Source organism: Chiroxiphia lanceolata, chromosome 23 (genome assembly GCF_009829145.1).
Source record: "Chiroxiphia lanceolata isolate bChiLan1 chromosome 23, bChiLan1.pri, whole genome shotgun sequence".
Lineage (NCBI taxonomy): Eukaryota > Metazoa > Chordata > Aves > Passeriformes > Pipridae > Chiroxiphia > Chiroxiphia lanceolata.
Window position 1 is genome coordinate 6,419,123 of NC_045659.1, and position 20,292 is coordinate 6,439,414.

Sequence of the window (20,292 nt, forward strand, 5' to 3'; positions counted from 1 at the left end):
CCTTCCCTTCCCAAACCTTCCCTTCCCAAACCTTCCCTTCCCTTCCCAAACCTTCCCTTCCCAAACCTTCCCTTCCCAAACCTTCCCTTCCCAAACCTTCCCTTCCCAAACCTTCCCAAACCTTCCCTTCCCAAACCTTCCCAAACCTTCCCTTCCCAAACCTTCCCTTCCCTTCCCAAACCTTCCCTTCCCTTCCCTTCCCTTCCCAAACCTTCCCTTCCCTTCCCAAACCTTCCCTTCCCTTCCCAAACCTTCCCTTCCCAAACCTTCCCTTCCCTTCCCTTCCCAAACCTTCCCTTCCCAAACCTTCCCAAACCTTCCCTTCCCTTCCCTTCCCTTCCCTTCCCTTCCTTCCCTTCCCTTCCCTTCCCTTCCCTTCCCAAACCTTCCCTTCCCAAACCTTCCCTTCCCAAACCTTCCCTTCCCAAACCTTCCCTTCCCAAACCTTCCCAAACCTTCCCTTCCCTTCCCAAACCTTCCCTTCCCTTCCCAAACCTTCCCTTCCCTTCCCTTCCCTTCCCTTCCCTTCCCTTCCCTTCCCTTCCCTTCCCTTCCCTTCCCTTCCCAAACCTTCCCTTCCCTTCCCTTCCCAAACCTTCCCTTCCCTTCCCAAACCTTCCCAAACCTTCCCAAACCTTCCCAAACCTTCCCTTCCCTTCCCAAACCTTCCCAAACCTTCCCAACCTTCCCTTCCCAAACCTTCCCTTCCCAAACCTTACCTTCCCTTCCCAAACCTTCCCTTCCCAAACCTTCCCTTCCCTTCCCAAACCTTCCCTTCCCTTCCCTTCCCTTCCCAAACCTTCCCAAACCTTCCCTTCCCAAACCTTCCCTTCCCAAACCTTCCCTTCCCAACCTTCCCTTCCCAAACCTTCCCTTCCCAAACCTTCCCAAACCTTCCCTTCCCAAACCTTCCCTTCCCAAACCTTCCCTTCCTAAACCTTCCCAAACCTTCCCTTCCCAAACCTTCCCTTCCCAAACCTTCCCTTCCCAAACCTTCCCTTTCCAAACCTTCCCAAACCTTCCCTTCCCAAACCTTCCCAAACCTTCCCTTCCCAAACCTTCCCAAACCTTCCCTTCCCAAACCTTCCCTTCCCAAACCTTCCCAAACCTTCCCTTCCCAAACCTTCCCTTCCCTTCCCAAACCTTCCCAAACCTTCCCTTCCCAAACCTTCCCTTCCCAAACCTTCCCTTCCCTTCCCAAACCTTCCCTTCCCAAACCTTCCCTTCCCAAACCTTCCCAAACCTTCCCTTCCCTTCCCAAAACTTCCCTTCCCAAACCTTCCCTTCCCAAACCTTCCCAAACCTTCCCTTCCCTTCCCTTCCCTTCCCTTCCCTTCCCAAACCTTCCCTTCCCAAACCTTCCCAAACCTTCCCTTCCCTTCCCTTCCCTTCCCTTCCTTTCCCTTCCCTTCCCAAACCTTCCCAAACCTTCCCTTCCCAAACCTTCCCAAACCTTCCCAAACCTTCCCAAACCTTCCCTTCCCAAACCTTCCCTTCCCAAACCTTCCCTTCCCTTCCCTTCCCAAACCTTCCCAAACCTTCCCTTCCCAAACCTTCCCAAACCTTCCCAAACCTTCCCTTCCCAAACCTTCCCTTCCCAAACCTTCCCTTCCCAAACCCTCCCTTCCCAAACCCTCCCTTCCCAAACCCTCCCTTCCCAAACCCTCCCTTCCCAAACCTTCCCTTCCCAAACCTTCCCAAACCTTCCCAAACCTTCCCAAACCTTCCCTTCCCAAACCTTCCCAAACCTTTCCAAACCTTCCCAAACCTTCCCAAACCTTCCCTTCCCTTCCCAAACCTTCCCTTCCCAAACCTTCCCTTCCCAAACCCTCCCTTCCCAAATCTTCCCAATCCTTCCCAAACCCTCCCTTCCCAAACCTTCCCAAACCTTCCCTTCCCAAACCTTCCCTTCCCAAACCTTCCCAATCCTTCCCTTCCCTTCCCAAACCTTCCCTTCCCTTCCCTTCCCAAACCTTCCCTTCCCAAACCTTCCCTTCCCAAACCTTCCCTTCCCAAACCTTCCCAAACCTTCCCAAACCTTCCTAAACCTTCCCTTCCCAAACCTTCCTAAACCTTCCCTTCCCAAACCTTCCTAAACCTTCCCTTCCCAAACCTTCCCAAACCTTCCCAAACCTTCCCTTCCCTTCCTAAACCTTCCCAAACCTTCCCAAACCTTCCCAAACCCTCCCTTCCCAAACCTTCCCTTCCCAAACCTTCCCAAACCTTCCCTTCCCAAACCTTCCCAAACCTTCCAAAATCTTCCCTTCCCAAACCTTCTAAAATCTTCCCTTCCCAAACCTTCCCAAACCTTCCCAAACCTTCCCAAACCTTCCCAAACCCTCCCTTCCCAAACCTTCCCAAACCTTCCCTTCCTAAACCTTCCCAAACCTTCTCAAACCTTCCCTTCCCAAACCTTCCCTTCCCAAACCTTCCCTTCTCAAACCTTCCCTTCCCAAACCTTCCCAAACCTTCCCAAACCTTCCCAAACCTTCCCAAACCTTCCCAAAACTTCCCAAACCTTCCCTTCCCAAACCTTCCCTTCCCAAACCTTCCCTTCCCAAACCTTCCCTTCCCAAACCTTCCCAAACCTAACCTTCCCTTCCCAAACCTTCCCAAACCTAACCTTCCCTTCCCAAACCTTCCCAAACCTAACCTTCCCAAACCTAACCTTCCCAAACCTTCCCAAACCTTCCCAAACCTTCCCAAACCTTCCCAAACCTTCCCAAACCCTCCCTTCCCAAACCTTCCCTTCCCTTTCCAAACCTTCCCAAACCTTCCCTTTCCAAACCTTCCCAAACCTTCCCTTTCCAAACCTTCCCAAACCTTCCCTTCCCAAACCTTCCCAAACCTTCCCTTCCCAAACCTTCCCAAACCTTCCCAAACCTTCCCAAACCTTCCCAAACCTTCCCTTTCCCAAACCTAACCTTCCCAAACCTTCCCAAACCTTCCCAAACCTTCCCTTCCCAAACATTCCCTTCCCTTTCCAAACCTTCCCAAACCTTCCCTTTCCAAACCTTCCCAAACCTTCCCTTCCCAAACCTTCCCAAACCTTCCCTTCCCAAACCTTCCCTTCCCAAACCTTCCCAAACCTTTCCTTCCCTTCCCAAGCCTTCCCTTCCCAAACCTTCCCAAACCTTTCCTTCCCTTCCCAAACCTTTCCTTCCCTTCCCAAACCTTCCCTTCCCAAACCTTCCCAAACCTAATCTTCCCAAACCTTCCCTTCCCATTACCTCTTTTCCCCACCACAATTAAATAAGCCACCAGCGACACTCCAAGTGTCTGATTAGTCCAATCACTAAATAAAGTCTTAATAAACTCTTATGTAAGGAGAGGTATTTATTGTTCTGGCTTAGATCTGTGTGATAAAAGGTGATTTAATGATTAGCAGTAATTAACCCCTCCTGTCCCTGGGAGACTGTGGGCAAACAGCAGGTTTTCCATACCTCAATTTATCCACCTTTACAGAAGACAGAATACAATTTCCTGGCTGTAAATACAGGGCCAAATGGAGAAGTCACAACAGAAGATATGCTGATATTAATCATGATTTTCATGGGAGAACAAAGGAAGGGTGAAATTACTAAATGGAGTTTTTGTGCATTCATCATCTGGTTTAGGTTGTCTTGGATTGTTTTGCATTTTGCATATAAATATGTTTTCTGCAAGAAGGACCTTGCAGAACTGTTAGAGAAACTGCCTAAAACATTATAGGGAAAAGGGAGATGTCTCAAGTCATTCCTTCCACGAGCTGGATTGTCCTCCAGGGGCAGAGGTTTGCAGCCTGGTATCTCAGGAGCCTCTGCAGTCACTATAAACACCTTGTGAGGGGCCTAAAATCCCCTGGAGTGAGCTGGGGCTCCAGCTGTGCCTGGCACAGACACGGCACTTCAATCCAAGGTCTTTGCATCATAAGGTCCTTTTATTTTACTTTTTCCCAGTGCCTGGGAGCTTTGCATGCCTGGAGAGCATCCAGACAAATTAAAATCCTATTACTCTCCTCTGGCATAAAAATCAAAGTGAACGAAGCCCAGCCATGTCCTCTAAAGGAGACAAGCACAAATAATTGGAGGACCATGCTCCTACCTTCTAATATTCCTTTTCAAGTTGGAGGAATATTGACTTTTTGGAGGTTACAGTGTTCCTTGGTCTAATTAACGCAGAGGGGCTAATAAATTTTACAACTTACCATATGCTAATGCAAATTGACAGACATGTATTGCTTAATTACAGCCATAGAACTTAAAATTTGTACGACTTGTCCTATGACTTCCATCACTGTGACTGCACCTCTGAGAACACCAGCTCCCTGTGCTCCTGGGGCAGAACAGCTCCAGAGCAGCCAGTGCAAGGGGAAAAGTCACCCTGGATACAAGAGGGTGTGCAGCCAAGGGCAGAGCAGTGGGATCACTCCCAGCGATATCCGTGTCTGAAGTGCAGAGAGAGCAAGGCTGGCCAGCACACAGTCAGCACCCACATGACATTTTAGCAGCAGATAATCACTGAGCTCCCTGGCATTTAAATGAGCAGAGTTAATTTTAGGCTGATGAAAAATGTTGTCTTGACAGCCCCAGGGGTCGGGATGTCTCTGCCCACTGAGAAAGTTCAGGCCGTGGAGCAGAACTGAAGGTTCAACTCTGCCCTCGATGAGATCCAAATGAACTGTGGTGGCTTCTTGGGTTGGCAGAGCATCCAAGGCCAGGTTGGACGGGGCTTGGAGTGACCTGGGCTAGTGGAAGGTGTCCCTGCCCATGGCAGGGGATAGAATGAGCTGAACTTTAATGTCCTTTCCAGCCCAAACCACTCTGGGATTCTCTGTTCTTTTGGCCTGAAGTTTATTCCAATGAAACACCCAAGTGCCCAAACACCACTTCTCTATAACTGTACCTGCACCACTCAAATCCAAAATGGGGAGTTAGATGTACTCTAGGTAAAGGCATAACAGCCTTTAGGGCCATAAATCCCCTGGCTGAGGGCACTCCTGGGTTCCATCCCTGTATGGGCTGAAGGATTGGACTGGATGATCCTTGTGGGTCCCTTCCAACTCAGAATATCCTGGGAAATAACCTGGGAAATATCCTGTGGTGCCCTTGTGCTCTCCCATGAGACCTCCAGTGAAGGTCCTGGCTGGGATGGGATGTTTGCCATAGATAAGGATCCTCCAACAGCTGGGGAGAGCCTGGTTGTTCATCCCAGATAAGCAAACACCTGAAAACACCAGTAGATTTGGGATAACGGGGTTTGGCTTTAACTGGTATTTTTCCGGGGTGTACAAGCCCTGGGGATGAGGAGCAGTTCCCAGGGGGAGGCTCAGCTCTGCTCCAGTGGCATAGCCTGTGGCATTCCGGGCTCTGCAGCTCCGTGGGCACTCTGAGCACCTCCATTCCCATGCTGAGCCCCCCAGGATCCCAGTTTTGTCAGCAGCATCCACATCCCTGGGCTTTGGGAACACCAGAGCTGCCTGATCCAGCTGATTTTGATGACAGCAAAGGGCCTCATTATGTGCCAGAGTTCCCTGACATGATTTCACACACCGGTGTTTCCTCAGCAACTCTCTGTTCTCAGCTGTAATGAAACACCTGCTTTAATACACTGCCCAATATATTTTGTATCTTTGCATCTGCTGGGAAGCAGAAAGGAGCTATTTAGGAAGGATCTCTGGCTGCCTGAAACGGGAATGTGCCCAGCTCTGTTATTGATCTGTGACTTCAGCCCACAGACAAAAAAATCCCCTTCTTCTGCTATAATGAAATTATCATTAAAACTCTACGAAATGTTTATTGCAGAACCTGAAACCAGGAGACAGTCCCCTGGTCTCCAGCTAAAAAGCCTGGAACTGGTTCCAGCTTTATTGAAAACTTGATGCATCTGCTTATAACTTTGTACAAAAATTTTTTCTGGTTTCAATTAAAATTGAGTTTTGTTTGTAACCCAAAGCTGAGCTGCTGAATTAAGAGATGACAAAGCTGCGACCAGAACTTGACAGCTGAAGATTTCACAAACCATTTCCATTTTCCAAAATTGACAGATTATACACATTTTTTTAAACTAGATTGTTTAGGAGAAAATGAAACTTCTAACGGCCTTGCAATCCAGAAAACATGATACTCTTGAAAAATATAAATCTTTGTGACTTTAAGTTTAAGTAAGTTTTAAAGAAAATCTACTTAGACTAACAAAGGGAAAATGAGGATATAGGGCCATGGAGATGCTCCAAGAGCTGGAGTCCCTCTGCTCTGGAGCCAGGCTGGGAGAGCTGGGAATGTCCAGGCTGGGAGAGCTGGGAATGTCCAGCCTTGAGGAGAGGCGGCTCCAGGAAGACCTGAGAGCCCCTTCCAGGGCCTAAAGGAGGGAGAAGAGCTCTCCAGGAGAGCTGGAGAGGGATTTGGGACAAGGGATGGAGGGACAAGACATAGGGAATGGCTTCCCACTGCCAGAGGGCAGGGTTAGATGGGATATTGGGAAGGAATTGTTCCCTGTGAGGGTGGTGGGGCCCTGGCACAGGTTGCCCAGAGAAGCTGTGGCTGCCCCATCCCTGGAAGTGTCCAAGGCCAGGTTGGATGGGGCTTGGAGCAACCTGGGCTAGTGGAAGGTGTCCCTGCCCATGGCAGGGGGTGGCACTGGATGAGCTTTAATGTCCCTCCCAACCCAAAACCACTCTGGGATTCTGTTTTCTTTTGGCATGAAGCTTATTTAAATGAAACACCCAGGTCACCAAATGCCTCTTCTCTATAACTCTGTGTGTTATGGAGGTAGTTAAATCCACTTTGAGAAAGGATTAACAGCCTTTACCAGGGCCATAAATCCTGTGATTAACTTTGCAAAAAATCTGGGCAGTTTGCAATCTCTCTTGATTTCTCATGCTCCCCAAGGTGTCAGTGCCTCAGGGTTGCACAGGTGCCACTGCAGAGATGTAGACCAGCAGTGTCAAAGTTTTTGTGGTACCCAGGTGTAGTCCTGTTTGCAGCCAGGAGCTGGACTCCACGATCCTTGTGGGTCTCTTCCAGTTCGGGATGGTCTGTGATTCTGCTTTCTATGAAAAGTGACTTCTTACGCCCCAGACACCCCATGGACTCAGATAAATGAGGCTTCTGAAATTAAGCAGGTGATTTTTGCAGAGACACACAGCCAGGTATGAGAGAGCTCAGTTGAGGGAATTGCTGTGCCCCTCTGGAAGCTGGAACTGGGATGTTCTGAGCACGGAGGGCACGGTGCACGTCGTGTGCCAGTGCCAAGTGGCTGCAGCCATGTGTTCTCAATAAAAATAAGGTTTATTGTTTCCACACTTCTTCTGTCATCTTTTTGCAGTTACAGAGGCAATAATTAGCTGGGGACATTACAGATGCATTAATTAACCAGGCTGGAGAGCACAGGGCAGCCTGCAAAGCAGGCACTTATTGGAATTTGAAGCAGAGACAATGCTGTTGTTTATTGGGGAATGTAGGAGTTGCCAAGCACTGTGTCCCCACGCAATTAAAACACCACTGCACATGTGCTAAAAAGGAATATTTGAATGGGATTATGGAGCAATTACAAGTTGTCTTATTGTGCTGGCTCAGTGTACCCCTGGGGTTACAGAAAGCAGCTACTGGAGGAAGCTGGCAGTGTGCAGGATTTGGTCGCTGAAAGCTTTCTATTGTTCCTGCTTTAATTGAATACTTACAGCAGGAGAACTGGGATCGTGTCCCTGGAGCTCAGGTTCACTGTCAGGTACCCCCCCAGGGAATGAGCTATTTCAGGCTGGGATTATAAGGCAGGAGTTTCCTTAGAGTGCCTCAGGCCTCCACATTCACAGGGACACCCCACCTTGGCCTTGGGGATTTCTCCAGGACACTTTGATGCAGCACTTGGAAGGCTGTGATAAGAATGAGCTGGTTCATTCACAGCACTAATCCTGGAGCCTCTGTGGTCTCCTCTCCTGCTTTGCTGGGTTTGGAGAAGACACCTGGAGGTGTTTGGGATTTCTAATGCAAAACCAGCTCTGTTTGAAGGAGAAAGGGTTGGTTTGTTTTAACCATCTCCTCACTGCACATGCATGTGCTGCTGGTTTCCAACCTTCTGGCCTCCCAGCACGAGGCAGCATCAGGAAATGGGATTATCCCTGCAGCCCTGCATCACTGCCCATGCAAACAGCCTGGGAGAAAAGCCCTTGCCCAGGGAGCTCAACAGGGTCAGTGGCACAGATCTCCTGAGAAAACCTGCAGCAGGACTCTGAGATCAGGAGGACACAGAGACCAACAGGACTCAGAGACCAACAGGACTCAGAGCTCAGCAGGACTCCGAGATCCTCAGGACTCCCTGGGCTGCCTGAGTGTTGAGCAGACCCAAAGGAGTGAGGGGTTTAACCTCTTCCTCTCGAGGGCTGAGGAGTCCAGGCAGGAGAGGCTGCACGTTGTGGTGCCACCGCGTCAGGAGTGGGCCCACTCTGGTCTTTAGTTCTAGAGCAACAGCTGAGAGCTCCCTGAAAAGCTTCTGGAAGAGTTTCTCCTTAAGGCAGCACCACCTGGGGTGGTTTTTTTCTCCCCTGATTTTATGTTTCAGAGCAGCCTCTGCACTTCCCGGTTCCTTCCGGCCCAGGAAGCAGAACACTGTGACTAACACTGCACTTGTTGTTCCTGCCCAGAAGCAAATCCTCCTGCAGATCCTGGGGGGGGGAATTGGCTTTTCAGTCTGTGATACAGAGCTGGAGATTTCTCAGTGTGCCACTGTCCCCCTTTTCCCCTTTCAAGAACCAAAAGCAACTAATACATCCTGGCCTGGGAGCTTTAAACTGAGGGAAGCAGTCAGAGACAAGTCAAGCTTTGCAGAGCACTTGCTTGTGTGGGTGTCTTTTAATGGACTGTAGCAATTATGAGAACAAAATATTCATCTTTTTGCCAAGGTGCTTTGTTTTTTTTTAAAGGAAAGGAATTTTCTGATTACTCCGAGATTTCAGTCACTCAGCTGAGCTCACATGGGGGGAATAGATGATCTATTCTGCCCTGAAATATCTGACACTAACATTTTGGTCCCTTTACTTCCCTTTACTTTAGATTTCTGTCTGTGTGCTTGGGGCTGCAGGAATTAAACTTGGAAGTATTGGCCAGGAACTGGGTCAAGTACATGTTTTGAATGTATTCCAGTCAGGCCAATCTCTTACTCTCCACAAGAGAACAGTGGGAAGACTTTGTCAGGTCAGGTTTTCCAAATTTCACCAGAATTAATTCCAAAATCATAACATAATTAGGACAAACCCAAGAAAAGTGTTTGGAAGAAAAGTCAGCCTTGACATTGGCAGGTAATTCCAAGAGGATTTGTTCACAGTTACACTTATCCCTGCTCTGCAAAGCTTCTCTTTAAACTTTTCCAAAGTGAATAAACTCTGATCCCTGGGGCTGAGAAGCAGCTTAACAAGTATCAGTTTCCTGTTGCCCACTGTTCACTCAGCCCAAAATCCATTAAAACCTGGGATTGAACCCTCCAGAGGTATTTAAAAGTCAGTTTGTCCCATCAGTCATGAGGAATTGGAGCCCTGTCAGTTTGGGGCTGAACATCCGGGTGTCTCCACCTGCCATGAACAATTTGGCTCATCCAATTACAGTCCAGTTTTTAAATTATTATTTTTTCTATAAGCCATCACTCCACGTGATGACACGCTCTGCAGATCCTACCAGATCTTCCCTTCCCTTCCCAAACCTTCCCAAACCTTCCCTTCCCAAACCTTCCCTTCCCAAACCTTCCCAAACCTTCCCTTCCCAAACCTTCCCTTCCCAAACCTTCCCTTCCCAAACCTTCCCTTCCCTTCCCTTCCCAAACCTTCCCTTCCCTTCCCTTCCCAAACCTTCCCTTCCCTTCCCTTCCCAAACCTTCCCTTCCCTTCCCAAACCTTCCCTTCCCTTCCCAAACCTTCCCAAACCTTCCCAAACCTTCCCAAACCTTCCCAAACCTTCCCTTCCCAAACCTTCCCTTCCCAAACCTTCCCTTCCCTTCCCAAACCTTCCCTTCCCTTCCCAAACCTTCCCTTCCCTTCCCAAACCTTCCCTTCCCAAACCTTCCCAAACCTTCCCAAACCTTCCCTTCCCAAACCTTCCCTTCCCAAACCTTCCCTTCCCAAACCTTCCCTTCCCAAACCTTCCCAAACCTTCCCTTCCCAAACCTTCCCAAACCTTCCCAAACCTTCCCAAACCTTCCCAAACCTTCCCTTCCCAAACCTTCCCAAACCTTCCCTTCCCAAACCTTCCCTTCCCAAACCTTCCCAAACCTTCCCTAACCTTCCCAAACCTTCCCTTCCCAAACCTTCCCAAACCTTCCCTTCCCAAACCTTCCCAAGCCTTCTGAAGCCTTCCCTTCCCAAACCTCTCCTCCCTCCCCTACCCTCTCCAAACCTTCCCAGACCTTCCCTTCCCAGGGAATTCTGGCCCTGCTGGAGCTGGGGAGGGATGGGGTCGGACCCAGGGGAGGGCAGGGAAGTGGCTCCCCCTGCTCAGGGCTCTGTGGGTCAGGGTTGGGGTGCCCTGGCCGGGCCGGGGGTTGTTCCCGTGCCATTCCCATTCCCATTCCCATTCTCATTCCCATTCCCATTCCCATTCCCTGGCGGTGCCGGCAGCAAAGCACGAGGAGCAGGGAGCGGAGGGCACGGCGAGGAATCCCAGGAATCCGTCCCTTTCCCTGGGCGTGCTCAGCTGTTCGTGGCGGAGGCTTTTTGAGGCTCGTTAAGCGAAGCCGTTCGTGGGTCCCAGAGCAACCAGGGCTGGAAACGACACGAAAGTGCTTTTAGGGGAGCACAGCGGTCGGGCGAGCGCTGAGCCAGCGCTGCATTAACATCCCTCTCTCTCTGCCCAGGGATGACTTGCCAGGCTCGCAGCTCCTACATGGACACCGAGGTGCTGTGGGGACACCGCTTCACCCCCGTGCTCACCCTGGAGAAGGACTTTTACGAGGTGGACTATAACAGCTTCCACAGCACCTACGAGACCAACACCCCCGTGTGCTGTGCCAAGGAACTGGCCGAGTCCCGCCGGGAAGGGCAGCTCCTGGGCCACCTCTGCGGTGCCACCCTGCTCAGCGGGGGCAGGGAGGCAAAGACAGCCCGGGAGGAGGAGGAGGAGGAGGAAGGCAGGGAGCCGGCAGGATTGGATGGAGCCAATGGCACAACAGGAGAGATGCCTGTATAACACCCGACCCACCCACACCCAGTGGGAGACTGGTGTGGAGAGCCGGGAACTGACCGGGAGCCAGAGACTGGGATTGGTGTCCTGAGCTCTGCTCCTGCCGCGCGATCCTGGCGAGCCCAGCACAGCGGTGCCTCGGTTCCCCTCCCTTTCCTCTGTACAGCGAGGTTTTGCTCTCCCCTGCAGAGCTCTCTGATCCTTCTGGACAAGGCTTTGCTCTCCCCTGCAGAGCTTTCTGATCTCTCTGGACGAGGCTTTGCTCTCCCCTGCAAAGCACTTGGATCCCTCTGGACCAGGCTTTGCTCTCCCCTGCAAAGCTCTTTGATCCCTGTGGACGAGGCTCACTCCATCTCACCGCTGGTAAAACTGAAATTCCCACCACTGGTTGTTTCAAAAGGTGTTCGTTGGACATTCAGAACTCTTCTCCTTCCCGGGGGGGGTTCAAAAAGTCCAGAATGGCCCATCTCAGTTTGAAGAATGTGATTTCATACCTTCACTTAATTTGTCAGTCAATGTATTGTAGACATTGTTACAGATAAATTAAAAAAAAAAAAAAAGGGAAAAAAAAGTCTTCTTGTATATAGTGAAGTATTTTGCCTTCATGAATTTTACAAATAGATTTCAGTGTTTTCCTCCAGGATCACAGGCATTGTGATTTATTTGCTGCAAAATCTGATATGAACAGGGCAGCTTTCCCTGCAAACCTTTAGCATATTTATCCAACATTTTGTCTTTTTGCCTTCTCCAACTGAAGTGCTTTGTGTCATCTCTTCACGGAATCTCTGACACCTTTCACAGGCTGCCCATGATCCGAGTAAATTTAGATCTTGCCCCAGTGAAAGTTTTTTTCTGGCCTGGATGTTCCAGTTGCAGTTCCAAGTGATGATTTCAAACAAAGGAAGTAGCTATCTGGGACTTGAAATGTTTTGGACTTTCAGAGTCCCTGGAGTAGTTCGGAAAATTCTTTGCTCTTCTGCAAAGTATGTATTTAAAAAAAAGGTTGAGATACTGATGTTCCTGTAATGGGAACACACACTGACACAACTGAAGCCACCAGTTTTGATCTTTAGAAGGGGCAGAGAACCAGATTTCCCAAAGAGGATTGTCCTGTCCAGAAAAGGAATGAGGAAAAATAGTCTGTGAGATGAAAGATTTCCACAAATTCCAACAACACAGGAAAAAACTGGCCTTGTTGGGGAAAATCTTATCTCTCAAACTTTGGTGGAAAAAATAAGACACCTGCAGAACCAGTTCTTTATTAAATGGAATGAAGAATATATAATATGGAAGAGTTATTTTCCATATAGGAGTGGACTGAAATAAATGTGCATTGTAGTAGGGACGGACTGAGTTGCACACTCGGGATCTGAAATATGGTTTTGCCTCTTGATATTAATGCAAAGTCAAGATAAACTGGAAATATGTCTTATTGACATGGAAACAAAGGGGAGAATATTATCTATAGGGACCAGAGATACTTTAGAAATGGATTGTTAGAATGTAGATAAAAGAGAAATTTGAGTTTATTCTTTTTTTCTGAGGAGGTGAAAGAATGAACACGACATGATTCTGTTGTACTTAATCCCATGTTAAGAACCAGCAGCCAGTTTGGCCTCCAGGATACAGGAATTACCATTATGTTACACAGGAACTTTCCAAGTGAAGTAACTTCATTTGAAACACTAGTCAGTTCTAGAAAGCATCTTGCAGACTGGGAGAGAACAGTGTTTTTCCAAAGATCTCATCTTAGTTTTTCTGCTCAGCTTCCTCTTTTTCCATCCTAAGCCTCAGAGGAACAGGGGGCAAAAAATAGGGAGAAAAAACAGATTCTTAGAAGGGTTTGTTCTTTTTCTGATCTCTTCTCTTCTCCCCCTACCTCTGCAAGATAATTATGTGTCAAAAGCGGTTTTCAGAATTTTTTCACTCCGTAGCTGCAGTGAACTAACGGAGGAGATGGGAGTGGAAAGTTAAACTGCAAAGGATGTGTGCAAGGCAGAGGCAGTTGGAACCCTCAGAGGGATGTTATGTAAGCCCTGCCCAACGAGCTGCCTTGTCCAGCTCAGTGGAAAAGGAGAGGGTTTGATGGGTCCCTCCTGGGAGAGCCTGCAAAGGGCCCTAGATTCCCTCCATACCTTCCCTTTCCTGGCTGGAACCAGAGAGAAGGAGCCACCTCCAAACATCCAAACCCCTCTTTCCTCTGCTCATTGCCCTCGAGACTTCATCACACAAAACTGCTCCTTCCTGGCACTGTCAGCTCTGGGAATTCACAGCCCTGCGCGCCGGGAATTCCGGCTGTGCCACATGGGACACTGCTGGCTGGAGAATTGCTGAGGGCTGGGTTGGGGAGCAAAGTGAAATCCATCCCAGTGCAGGGGATGGGAGACAAGGAGGGTGTTTCTCCCCTCTCAAACAAAGCCCTGGAGCAGCTCTGTGCTCTGATGGCTTCATGGCCTCGTTCTGTGCTTGGAATCTGCAAATCTGGCCAAGTTAAATCAGTGCTTCCAACAGTGGGAGCAGCAGCCACAGAACTTCTCTGGGTCTCTACAATTGGAGACACAGCTCATTCCTCAATGAGCTGGGCAGATCTGGAGGAGGGTGTCCCCCAGAGCTGGGTGCACCCCATGTTTTGTATATTTTTTAAACCATATTTTCAAGTTGTGCAGCCTGGCCATGAGTTTTTTGGGTTTGGTGACGTGATCCAGTCGTATACCCTTTCCAAAGCATGGCAGGTAGGCTCCAGGGTTGTCCTTCTCCTGAAATCTATCCCAAAGAGAGATTTAGGGGGCATATTGAACTTTTCTGAAAGAAAGGGATAGCACCTCTTCCAGAATTGTCATCTCTGGAAATTATATCACTTTATTATATCAGTTTCCCCACTGTTCCAAAGGGACAATAAACCACGGGAATAAAAACATAATAGACCCACTCTCTGCTTTAATGAACATTTAAATACAAGTCTGCATCTCTTATGTGAGTTCAAATAGCTCACACAGATATGTCCACCCACATAAATATCCAATATAAACTAGACCGTCATCAGTGTACTTTAAAAAAATATTAACTAATACTCCACAAGAAACATTAATAACCTGTAAACAAACTATTCATGCACAAATAGCCATTCACACTTCCATAATGCACCCAGTAAACAAGCTAAAAATACATATTCAAAAGACTGAATAATTACATCTGCTTTATGAATGTATCACTGATAAGCCAAATTCACAACAGAATCCATCCACAACTTCTGTAGGAGCCACTTATGCATTTGTACAGAACAGCAGCTCTCAGAGCTGCCTCTGTTGTGTGTGTACACAGAATATACTCCCAAACACAAACATTCCTCCCTGAATCCTGCATTTTAACATACCCCCTGAGGGCTTTATTATTCCTCACGAGTCCAGGTGCCTCCACATACATATAAATTGTCTTCCCAACAGGCAGAACTACACGTTGAGATGATTTTCCAACAGCCCAGAGCTAAACCCCGCCTGGCACACACAGCATGTGTCAGAGTCGGGGCTGGAGGCAGAATAGGATCCCAGGTGTGTTTGTGTCCTGCAGGCATTAATGAGAGGTTTGGAGCAACCAAAAGCTGCGTTTCTGGTGCTTTATTTTCCTCCCTGTGGCAGGAGCTGGAAACACCTCTGTAGCAGGAGAGCTGATGAGCAGGCTCTGCTCCCAGCAAGGCTTCGTGTTCCCCTTGCTTCCATGGGAGGGCTTGGGAATGCAGTGGGAGGGGATCCCTGCACATCCACTGGGTTTATTCCATCCTTTGCTTTCCCAGGCCCAGTATTTGAGCTGTTCTGGTCTTGGGCAGTGCCACTGGTGCTCCTGGATGGCCAAGCTGACCTGTGTGCTATGTGTGCTTCTTTCTCCCAGATGAGTTTTCATATTTATGCTTATTGAGACTCCTTATTTTGACTAAAGGATATTTTTTAGACTGATCTGAAGATATCAGTGCTCTCAGGCACATGGTGTGACTTTTAGAGTGTCCTGTGCAGGGCTGAGGGTTGGACTTGATGATCCTTGTGGGCCCCTTCCAACTCAGCATATTCTGGGATTCTGTGATATCATGAAAAAATCCGTCCCTTCCTTGGCAGTTGGTTCCAGTGGTTAATCAAAGTGGCTGTTTGCACATTTACTTCTCATTTTATTTTGCCTGGAATTAACTTTCACTCATTGCGAGACTCGTCACTCATTTTAGGCTTAAATTTACTGCCTCATTGTTTTGTCTCTCTCGTTATTACAAATATATTTCCATGAGAAAGAGCAGATCATGAAGCTGAGAGAAGAAGGAATGTTATTTATGCTCAAGTAATTAATACCCCATGATAAGCTCTGCTTGTTGCCAGCCATATCTGCTGCAATATATGAGGGGCAGGTTGCCAGGATGTGTTATGCAGCAGTTTGGCAGATGATGGAGAAGATGCTTAATTAAGGTACTGGGAAAGCAGGCAAGCTTTGAGTCCATGCAGAAAAGGGTTTCCATTTCAAGGCTGGTGGAACAGTGATTATCTACTGAAAGTCTGCTTTGAGTGACACTTCATATCCAGAGGTGCCTGGTCATCTAGAAGGCTGTGAGAAGCAGCAGAACTAACTGCTGGCATTTTATTCCGTGAAGAAGTCAAGGCCATATTCTGATTTCATTTTGGGTGATCATTCTCTCTCATAGAAATGTGGAGATGCTTTAGGGAACGGAGGGGAAAGTTGCATTTTCAGATGCTCTTGTGCATAAGAAAACACACACAAAGGCTGTGCTGAACGACTGGGGCTGGTGAATCCCTTCAGCTAAAAAATAAATCCTGACTCTGCAGCTTTGATGGAGGAAGTTTGTTATTTGCCTTGTAGGACTGTTGTGTTGTCCTGCTTAGGGTAGAACCAGGTAGAACAAACATGCAACTACTTTCCCAGGAAGCATGAGATCTAAAGTTCCACTGAAATCTATATTTCATGTGCTGATCTGAATGCAATTCTAGAGCTACTTCAGTTTAACAAGCATTGAATGTCACTGTACAAGCAAGTAGAGGATCCATCTCAGTGGGCTGATCTGAATGAGGGAAAAACCCAACAGCCTGGTTTAATTAACTCCAGTAAAACCAGGAGTAACTCCTCGGAATCAATTCTATATTTTGGTTGGATTAGTGAGATCAGAACCAGGTCATGAAGTATATTCACAAAGTATTTGCCTCCTAGTCCCTCTCTGAGTAGGACAGAGGAGGAACTCAGTGCCCTCTCTGTACCTGGGTGTACAAAGGAGCTCAGCAGTGGTGTTTGCTGCTCCCTTGGTTATCTCTTCAATCCCAAAAGAATAAGAATGGCTTTGTGCTGTTTGCTGCAGTGCCACTATTCCTGATGCAGAGGGGGGCAGGTGTAGCACTGCACAGCAAAAAGCTGAACCTTTAATTTAACACTCAAATACTGTAAATAACAACGAGGAGGGGAAGTGCCTTGAGGCATCTGAACAGGGGGGTTCTGCCCAAGGGGACGACAAGGGGAATGGTTGCCCAAGGGGATGGCTGGTCTATCCCAAGCAGCAAAGGGGCACAGGGAGGTGTTTCCATCTCATGAGGCTCCATCCTTACCCAGTGCATGTGGAGGGGCTGTTGGATTTAACTGAGTCTCATTTCATACCAAATAGGCCAAGTTATTTAAGGAAGGGTGATTCAAAATTGAAACAACTCCATCCTTTCAAGCTTCATCTTGTAATTGAAATATTCATAAAGCTCCTCATTCAGCATAAGACCATTGCAGCAGTATTTTAAGGATTTCATGCCTTTTGCAGTTACAATGTGCAAATTCAGCAACACCAGCCTGCATTTTAGGAGTGCAAATGCATCATATTTTTGACCATCATTCTTTCAATATATTTTCCTTTGTGGGATTTTCATCAGAATAAATGAAACTGGGTTTTTATAGTATACATGAACAGCAACTATGGACTAGGCTGAGAAACCACTGTCCTGGTTGATGAATGTTTTGGGGGTTGATGTCAAAAAATCCTAATCTTGAAATAGGTTCTTCATTAATTTTACCCTGGTCCACAAATCCTGTGTGGGTTTAGAGATGAAAACTGAATGCAAATAGAGCCAAAGGTTAATAAAATAAGTGTTTTCATCCCACAGAGGAAGCAAATGCTTCCACAATTCTACGTTCGTTCCCCAAATACTCAGCAGTGCCTCACATCCCTGTGTGCAGCTCCCTGACCAGGGAAACAGAAACGTCTGTTCCTGCTGCCCAAAAGTGAAAAAAATGCCCTGCAGGAATTCTGAGCCACCTGTCACATAAAACACCTGAGGACAATCGGGATGACAACTCTAACCCTCCACGTTTATGCAGATTTATCCCTGAATGAGAAGAAAAACTCACGGTAAGAGGGAAAATTAATGCCAATAAAAGCTCCTCAGTGTTCACCCCCTACGTTTTCTCCGGGTTGTTCCCTCTTTGTCCATCATTTTCATGCCAAACAAACGAGCACGGAATCCATGTCCCATCTGCTGCCAGGGCCGGAGCAGAGCTCAGCTGTGTCCCTTCCTCCCAGAATAGAACGGGCACAGACAGATGCCAGGTGCAGGCACAGAGAGCCTTCCCTGCTGGACCCTTCCAGGGAGCCCAGGAGGGGTTTGTCCTTCCCCAGATAAACTGTTCTTGCTGCCAAGACAAATAAAGGGACAAACGGTAGCTCAAACAGCCCTTGGAAAAGGAGAGGGAGCAGTGCCAGGACCCCCCATTCTCTGGGGTAGCTGGGACAAGGCTCTGAGTACCTTCGGATAGCAAAGAAAAGCCATTTTTTCCACAGTGAATGTCACAACGTCAGGTTCTGTTGGCTCAGGGCTGTGTTTGCCCTGCACTTCACCCGCCTGGTTTCCCTCCCCATCTGCTGCCCTGAGACATCAGCTCTGTGTTGTGTCTGCGGCTCCTCCTGCAACACCCCCCAAATCACTGAGACCCCAGTGAGTAACTGCACATCACTGTGAGCCCAGTGAGTAACTGCACAGTCCCTGACACCCCAGTGAGTAACTGCACAGTCCCTGAGCCCCCAGTGGCAGCTGGGCCCTGCTGTGCAGACAAGCAGCCAGCCCAGACCCAAGTGCCTGGTTCCTCCCAATGTGGGGAAGGTGTTGGAATTGTGGCTGGGGCAGGGGCTGGCTCAGAGCTCCTTTTGTCCCTGACTTCCCTGCCTCCTGCACAACTCAGGGCTTACACGTGTGGCTTTGTCTGGGGGGTCCGTTCAGCTCTGGTTCAGAAAGACCCACGGGCATGGCCTGAATTTTAAGCTGGTTGGTTTTTAGGGCTGAGGATTTATGACTGTGATTTAGCTGAGGCTGGAGCTGGTTCTTTTTCTGGGTTCATACAAGAGTGAAGTGGGGCACTGTCACAGGGACATCATACAGGCCTTTCAAATTAAGGGTAGGGCATCTTCCCTGGGCTGTGCTCTGATCAGAATGGTCATGGATGTGGAGGATAAGAACCAAGCTTGACTGGGAGAAACTGTGTCCACATGGGGGATCAAACTGGAGGGGAGACTCAGGGGAGGGGGAATCCAAATAGCAGACCATGCAATCATGCGAACTTGGGACATTTCTGACCTTCAAAACCTGCAGGTACACCTGCTTTCCCACGGGGAAGGTGGGGTCCAAAAACCGAATCTACAGTGGGATTTGGGACGTGTCTCCTGACACAAGTGGGAATTGCTCTTCACTCAGGACTGAGCAGTGTCCCTGCACAGTGCAGTCTGCACAAGGGATGGGATCAATTTAAAGCTTGTTTTGGTGGGTGACAGGGGAGTGTGTGGTGTTCAAAGCAAGGACAGTTTCTGTACCTGGAACAACAATTGCTCCATTTACATAAAACAATTCCCATTAATTGCCTGGGTGTCTGTGCTCTACCGACGAGCTCCCTGCCTCCCCAGATCTTGCCTGCTCCAGGCTTTATTTATAGGTTCCCCTGACCTTTTCACCACTCTGAGTCTCTCATGGATCCTGTCCTCTCTATGTTACCACATCACTTTCCCTTGTCCCATTTGACATTTAATTTTTATTAACTGTGGTGTTAGGTAAAGCTGTTTTTCTTTGTTTTCCACTCTGTGTTCTTCTCCTGTTCTCTAGGCCATAGAAAGTCATTCCAGAATCACTGGGGATAATTTTCTTGCTTGACATTTTGAGGTTTTCCAGCAGGACATGGAAAATTAAAACTGGGTTTAAAGTTAATAATGTCTCCTTGAGCCAATGGGAGCTGTAAAGTGGGGACATGAACATGAATCTTACTGCTGACCTAAGTGTGAGGGTCAGTATCTTGTAGCACACCAGGTGTCCACTGGTCACTGGAAACCTCTTAGTTCCCTTGTGCAAAAAGTGGGAGCACATAGTGAGAATTTGGGTCTGATGGAGACACGTCGATATTTTCCATCCATGCTTAACATTTGCCCCACCCCTTGATGACGAATCTCTTGTTGCTACTCATTTAACTGAATAATCACATTAACTCAAACAGTTTAAGCAGAAAACATCCCAGACAGCGGGAATATTTGGGAGATTCTTACTAATTAACAGCAGCTTTCATTCACTCTTAGAAGATGTGTTGTCTCCTGCACTTTACTGACTAATTAAAAAATCCTCCTCTCAAAAAGATGAAATTCTCTCCATCTTTTTGGTGACTCACTGTGGGTGTTTCACTGGGAAGTGACTTCCACTGAATTTATAGTCTCCATTAATCTGTATCCAAACATATTTATACAAACAGTTATTGAAATGGATGCATAGCTCATTTCTGACACTAATGGACAGTAGAGAAGCCCGAGCTAATGCCAAATCTCACTAAAATTAAATACTTTAATTCTGTTCAATAGAGCAACTAAATTTCCAAATGCCAGGAGATCACATCTCAAATGCAGTCACTGAGAAAGTGGCTCCAGTGCCAGCAGGTTCCACAGCTCTAGTGGGGTGCAGTGAGGGGTTCCTGTCCCCAGGGACCCTCAGGGCAGTGCAGGGAGCTGCCAGGAGCCCCCAGCTCGTGTCCCAGCTGGCAGAGCCAGGAGAAGTGGTGGCCATGTCCCCCCAGCTATAAATAAACCCCTGAGGAGCCTCTCACTGCTCTGCCTCAGCAGTGAGGAGGGAAAGGCTTTGGATGGTGTCTGCTTAGACTT

General features: G+C 48.1%; 1 protein-coding gene across 1 annotated transcript in view; it reads left to right on the forward strand.

Moving 5' to 3' along the window:
- LOC116797767 (G protein-activated inward rectifier potassium channel 4-like) overlaps positions 1 to 12,380 on the forward strand; it is a 28,093-nt gene extending 15,713 nt beyond the window's left edge. The window contains 2 exon segments of the mRNA XM_032709597.1: positions 10,819 to 11,314; positions 11,444 to 12,380. Of these exon segments, the coding sequence (XP_032565488.1) occupies positions 10,819 to 11,150 (332 nt within the window). The 3' untranslated portion in view covers positions 11,151 to 11,314; positions 11,444 to 12,380.
- Positions 12,381 to 20,292: the final 7,912 nt, after the last annotated feature.